Source organism: Melitaea cinxia, chromosome 29 (genome assembly GCF_905220565.1).
Source record: "Melitaea cinxia chromosome 29, ilMelCinx1.1, whole genome shotgun sequence".
Lineage (NCBI taxonomy): Eukaryota > Metazoa > Arthropoda > Insecta > Lepidoptera > Nymphalidae > Melitaea > Melitaea cinxia.
Window position 1 is genome coordinate 5,159,818 of NC_059422.1, and position 6,993 is coordinate 5,166,810.

Here is a 6,993-nt window from a genome sequence, read left to right on the forward strand (position 1 = left end):
AGTCAAGCTGTTCAAAATTTGAGCGAGATATTTCCTAATGTGCCTTATCCTGTATTCTATTTCTGTAGTATAAAACTATTTTTTAAAGCTATGGCTTGTTTTTATATGTATTTTAAACAATATGTAATAAATTAGATTATTTTAAGAGCATCCGTAATTTGCTACAATCTGGTAATCTCAATATTCTGTAAATTCAAAATGTCAACTTCAAAACAATATCATTTTGACAATATTTGTACAAAGGTGACTTTGACTGATACGAGCAAATTGGATTACTTTTTACTTACCAAGTACCTGTTTCAAGTGTTGGACTGTTGATATTAAATTAATGGTTTGATAAGAAAGTACGCTTATAATAAGCCGGTTTTTTAATACAATATGGCTAGAAATTTATTAAAACTTGGAGCATTAGAAGCACAGAGAACGGCGTTTTTACTGTGCGATATTCAAGAAACATTCAGACCACACGTAAAACACTTCGGAGAAGTTGTTAGAGTCGCAAATAAAATGGTATGTATTTGATTGTGATTGTTACGTAATTGCGCTTCGATTAAAAATGTTAAAATATGCCATTATCAGTATCTGTTAATACTTGATCTACGTTTTTTTTTTTATTTAAAAAAATTGTGTAAAATGTTTCTACACACGCTTGAATGTTTACTTTGTTTAAGCTTTTCATTAGGTACCAGCATTGATATATTTTTTTATAATAATTATATTTAAATTTTGTTTTTCTATTCCAAATTGTTTGTTTAAATACAGAAGAATATAGATATATAATAAGTGTTAATAATATATGAATTATTAAGTCTATTAATTAATTTAATTTATAAAAAAATATATAAAAAGTTTTTTTAAATATTTTTATCATATATATTTCAGTTAGAAGCGGCAAAACATTTCAAAATACCAGTATATGTGTCTGAGCAATACCCTAAAGGCTTGGGTCACACTACAAAGGATATTAATTTAGATGGAGCTGCCCTTGTCTATGAAAAAACTGTTTTTTCTATGTATAATCAGGAGCTAAAAGATAGACTGAAAAAAGATATACCTAACTTAGAATCAGTCGTACTCTTTGGCATTGAGGTAAATATAACAATTAAAATCACTAATTCTGCTAATATTATATATGTGAACGTTTGTGAGGATGAATGGTTGTTTGTTACTCTTTTATGTAAAAACTACACAGCTGATTGTAATAAAACCTGGGTCTCCAGATAGCTGGAATTCCAGAATAATATATAGGCTATATTTTATCCTGATATTATCACGGGATCGGTAATCATGTGGGTGAACTAGTATGCTTTCAATTAACAATATTAATACTAAACTAGTTGACTACCAAAGTTTTCCATTATTTTCCATTTATTTTGGAACTGAACTAAGTTGAATCTGCCTGTAACCTCCCACTGCTGAGCGAAAGACTATTATTACATACGGTAGAAGCATCAGAGCTTAATCCACTACTATGCTTTCAAGTGTATATGATAACATCCGAGAATGTAAGCTGAGTGATTGAGAAATCTACAAGGACATACGTCTAGACTAGAAAAAAATATTGTACGCCACAAAAACCACTACACCAGAATAATTATAGTTTATACATATATACATACATATATGAATAAATTGTTTTTAATTTAATTTGTCTGAAATTAACTGTATCACTCTATGTTTCCTAAAAACATTCCGCGGTCCGTTAATGTTTGTCTTCTAACTTTAGTGCACAAGTTCTTTTTACTGTCTTAGCTAAGTTTATTAAAATCAATGATGTAAAACCATAATTTTCCAAAAAATAAAATTAAATAATCATTTCAAATATTTTCAATTAACCGCAGCTTAAGCGGCTTAACCCATTGTTCTACTGTCAAAATCGGACCCTGTCTCCGGACTTTAATCGACTATCAGCACATGTAATTGGCAAAATCATCGGCGAAAAGTTAATGGAGCCATAATCTTTAAAGAAGAAGATATGAATAAATAATTTTTATAACACAAATAGGTACTGTTCTAAAATTGAACCCCTTTATTCTCAGATGGTGATAAATATGTTTAAACAAAGAAATTTTTTCATCAAAATAATTAGGTTATGAAGATTAAGATTGTAAATGTAAAAAAAATTGTTCAGTATTTTAACAGTTTGAAAGAAAAATAATCGGGTTTCCTAATTCAAAATAAAGTTTTTCATGTGTAACTAATTATCAGAATTTGCATATCTTAAATACATAAACATAAATTGCCGACATTAGAACTATACTAAAATTTCACCAAATTGGATAATACTTGTAGGTAAGAAATTACAAAAAAAAAAAAATCGATTTTTGAACATATAAAGATAATCGAGGTTCTCTAGTCGGCCATATATGACATATTATATTTAGTTAAAATAAAAGCTATTTGATAATAAATAAATTTTAGTTTAAATGTCTTAAAATAAATAAAATATATTTATTATCTATTCCATAGGAATTACAATTTTCCAATATTATTATTATAGTAGCCGGGATAGACCTTGTTCTGTCAAAAGTTAAAAGATTTTTTATTTTTATTTTTAGTATTAAAACCTTCGATCATACAAAAAAATAGATTAGTCAAATTGGTCGAGCCATTCTCGACTTATGCGCAACATTATTAGCAGCATTCATTTTTAACCGACTTCCAAAAAAGGAGGAGGTTCTCAATTCAACTGTATTTTTTTTAATGTATGTGACTTCAGAACTTTTGACTGGGTGGACCGATTTCGACAAAAAACGACATTTTTTTTTTAATCGAAAGGTAGTGTGTGTCATTTGGTCCCATTTAAATTTATTTGAGATCTAACAACTACTTTTCGAGTTATATCTAATAATGCGTTTTAACTTGACGCTTTTTTCGTCGACCTAGGTTGTATTATACTTAACTTTTTATTGAATGTACCGATTTTGATAATTCTTGTTTTGTTAGAAAGGAGATATCCCTAGTTTAGTACCATGATAAGAAAACCAGGATTTGATGATGGGATCCCAGAGAAATCAAGGGAAACTGTCGAAAATCCGCATAACTTTTTACTGGGTGTACCGATTTTGATAATTTTTAATTTAATCAAAAGCTGATGTTTATCATGTGGTCAGATTTTAATTTTATCGAGATCTGATAACTACTTTTTGAGTAATCTTTGATAACGCGTAGTTAATTGACTTATTTTTTCGTCGATCTACGTTGTACTCGTCGATATAATTAAAGTCGGTTTTTTTTTCGTTTGCGAGCAAATACAATTATTATTTATATATGTATAAATTATTTATTCATCATTGTACTTAAAATACAAACAGATACATTAAAAATACGAAATAAAATATGGACAAAGGCTAACTACTTAAAATAATGATAAAAATAAAAGGTTGTATTATTCTAAGTCTAAAGAGATTATTGTAATCAATCCTATCCTTATTTATAATACGAAAATTTGTGAGGATAGATGGATTTTTGTTATTCTATCATGCACAAACTATTTAACAGATTTTTATAAAACTTGGTATGTCTATAAAAATAGATATACGACAGTCCTATTGGATTGGTGATATTAGACGGGTGAATCCATGAGGCTCAGCCACTGTATATTAATAGTAATTGTACAGCATAAAGAAATAGAGATAGAATAGATAGATAGATAGAATCCCCCCTTCCCCTAGGAGCTCCAGTTACCTTACTCATCACAGAAATACTTTTCTGTATACAACTAGGTCGGCAAACAAGCGTACCGCTCACCTGATAGTAAGCGATTACCCTTTTTTTGGTATCACAGGGGAACCCATTTACGGGTGATATCCAGGACGCCCGGGTAGGCAGTTCTAGAACGTATGTCGGCTACAGCACTTGGGGGTGCAATACCGACAAAACCCCTGCGGGAGCCTTCAGCCGCTTTAATTGGAGGGTTCCGGAGCTGCAGGCAACAGGATCCCTCCAGCGACCGGCTGGCCTCGGCGAAAAGGCCAGACTTCTCCTCCATGGATAAGCGATTACCCTAGCTTAAAGACGCCTTCTCACCTTACTCACCAACACATTACTTGAGAGCAGTATTATTTAGCTGTGATCTTCTGTAACGTAAAGGTACTTCCCCAGTTACACTGCTCTACATTTTTGAGCAAATAATTTTCTTGCAATGCTCTATGTCAAAATTGTTTTTCCACAGGCCCATGTGTGTATAGAGCAAACGGTCATCGACTTACGCAATGAAGATATAAGTGTTCATGTGTTAGCCGATGGTGTGTCCTCACGATCTCTTCTGGACAGATCCCTTGCATTACAGGTAATATCAACTATATACGTATTTATTAAAGGGATTCTAAACCAGGGTGTATGCTTAAAATTTTACATTTATTTTTCAATTAATACAAATCACACAGTAACTAAGCCCTAACTAATTCCTTTTTCGTTCTTAATTATGTTCTTCTTAAATAAAAAGATACATTTGCTTTTGAATGTCTGGCTTATAATAACATTTCCGTTTCTTTTTTTCAATCATAGACGTCATTTATATTTTTCTTGTTAGAGAAATATCCGTGTAATGTAGTTTAAAAAAAAATGGCTGCTTTCTTCTAGGTTTGTCAGAATACCTTATATTGATGGGCCTTTACCATTTAATGAAAAAAATGCAAGAAAAAGCTATTAGTAAAAAAATAATAAAAATGAAATTAATGAAACTCTTATGTGTTTAATGGCAACTTTACTAACAAAAGTTAACAAAAAATTAACCTGCTTTATTTAATATTTATTATTCTATTTAATATTATGCTGTGTGGCTACGGCATTAAAGAATATAGCCACCCCCTCTCTTCCCGTGGGTGTCGTAAGAGGTGACTAAGGGATAATACAGTTTCACTACCACAGTGGAACTTATAAAGCCGACCGATGGCGGGATAACCATCGAACTGCTGGCTTTGAAATACACAGGCCGAAGACGGGCAGCAGCGTCTTCGGTGCGACAAAGCCAGCCCTGCAGTCACCAACCCGCCTGCCCAGCGTGGTGACTATGGGCAACACACACGAGTTCACGCCAATTTTTGGTGCGAACTTGTGGAGGCCTATGTCCAGCAATGGACTGTGTCATCCAGACGAGGAGTGGGAGGCTGCGAATACATGACAGCGTTTCGCACGCGATAGTCGCGGTGACTAGACACACCAAGGCCTGTGTCTACTACACCGACTACAGAGATGACGCGATCTGTTGTTTCGTCGGGAGGGCGGCGGAGGCTACGGCAAAAGACATCCTCGAGCATAGTCTCAAGATGGCGATTCATAATAGAGACACCGCCGTCGTTGAGAGTATTCTCGAGATGTCAAAATAAAATTTGAATAGGTTGCTTTGCTTGGGAGGAGTAAGTTGGTAGTAATATAGACAATATTAAAAAAAAATATTTTTAAGAAAACGATTATTACGCATGTAAATAATGTAAGATTTAGCTAGATATAAGTATAGTATTATAAGGAAATAATAATAATACAAAAAAAAAATGTACCATACATTAGATTAAGAACCGGTCGGTGGACTCACGTCTCTTTTGGAGACATTAAAAACAGTCTGACTTGAACAGCGATGTTGCTGAGTAACGCCTACCTTGAAATAGAAAAAAAAAAATAAAAATAAAAATTGCATGTATTTAGAATAAAAAAGGACATGGGTTTATAAGCCCGTGGATGTATATGACTTGTAAAAAAAAAAAAAAGCAGTGGACTGTAAAGGGTTGAAGTGAGATTTAATATTTAGGACTACCTACAATTGTTAACTAATTCTACTTTTATGTTTTTCATTATTCCATCTTTATGCATGTACTATTTTTAATTTCAGCGAATGCAAAATATAGGTTGTTTTGTAAGCTCCGCTGAGAATGTTTTGTTCAAACTTTTGAAGGACAAGAATCACCCTGCTTTCAAAGATGTGTCTAAATTAATAAAGGAACCCACTTCTGATACTTTTGCCCTAGATGTCTCTGCCAAACTATGACATTTTTTGATATGAAGTAATTTTTTTCTAATTTTTTAATTATATTTTTAGATATTGTATTTTACTTTAATCGATCACGTACAAGTTCGAAACAGTATTTATGTGTTTTTTCTTTTTATGACCTTTTGGAAAGATATTTCTTTTTTTATATTTCCATAAGAATTTTGCGTAAATTTCGTAAAGAACGTGTACAAGTTCTATTAAAATGAAATGTATGGTATTTACCCATATAAACATATTTTTTTCAATAATTTGTCCCTGACGTTTAATTGGTTCATTTCATTAATTTTCATTTACTAACTTGATTATTACTCTGTAATCTACATATCACTTCAAAATGTCTTTACTTATATAGATTTAAATATTACTTTTAATAGTAATTTCACCAGTGAAACTTTGTGTTTCTGTTGGTGAGTAAGGTGACCAGAGTTCCTGGGGGGAGTTGAGGGTAGGGTTGGCAACGCGCTTGCGATGCCTCTGGTGTTGCAGGCGTCTATAAGCTACGGTAATCGCTTACCACCAGATGAGCCGTACGCTTGTTTGCCGCCCTAGTTGTATAAAAAAACTGAAACTATCACCGTTTTGGAAAAAGATTCTGCTGAGAATAGTCAGCAAGAAATTTAAAATAATTTATAACATATATTATTTTTTAATTTTCAGAGACTTCAGTCTATCGGGTGCTTTGTGGGAACTTCTGAAAATGTATTATTCAAGTTATTGAAGGATAAAAATAATCCTGTATTCAAACAAATATCAAAACTAAGTACTAAACCAACGCCAGATGAATTTGGTGTTACCAATTAAAAAAATATTTTTTTTTAAGATTCTGATTGGGGGTAGTTTCAAAAAATATACTCGTAATATCATCACTTTAACCTATCGCAGTCGCCAAAAATGGCGTGAACTCATGTGTTTTGCCCAACTCATACATACATACATACTCGTAATGTCCTATTGTTATACCTAAGCATAAATACTTATGTATGAAATTTAATATGAATTTTATT

The 6,993-nt window shown here is 32.1% G+C and overlaps 1 protein-coding gene across 2 annotated transcripts; it reads left to right on the forward strand.

Moving 5' to 3' along the window:
• The first annotated feature begins 223 nt into the window (after positions 1–223).
• Positions 224–6,993, forward strand: LOC123667674 (isochorismatase domain-containing protein 1-like). 2 transcript variants are annotated; one of them, XM_045601515.1, is made up of 5 exons: positions 224–510; positions 883–1,089; positions 4,175–4,291; positions 5,831–6,002; positions 6,647–6,993. In XM_045601515.1, exons 1-4 carry the CDS (start codon positions 379–381, stop codon positions 5,984–5,986), a joined length of 612 nt encoding a protein of 203 aa, XP_045457471.1. In that variant the 5' UTR covers positions 224–378; the 3' UTR covers positions 5,987–6,002; positions 6,647–6,993. The 2 variants fall into 2 exon arrangements, with proteins under 2 accessions (XP_045457471.1, XP_045457472.1); XM_045601516.1 differs by lacking the exon at positions 5,831–6,002.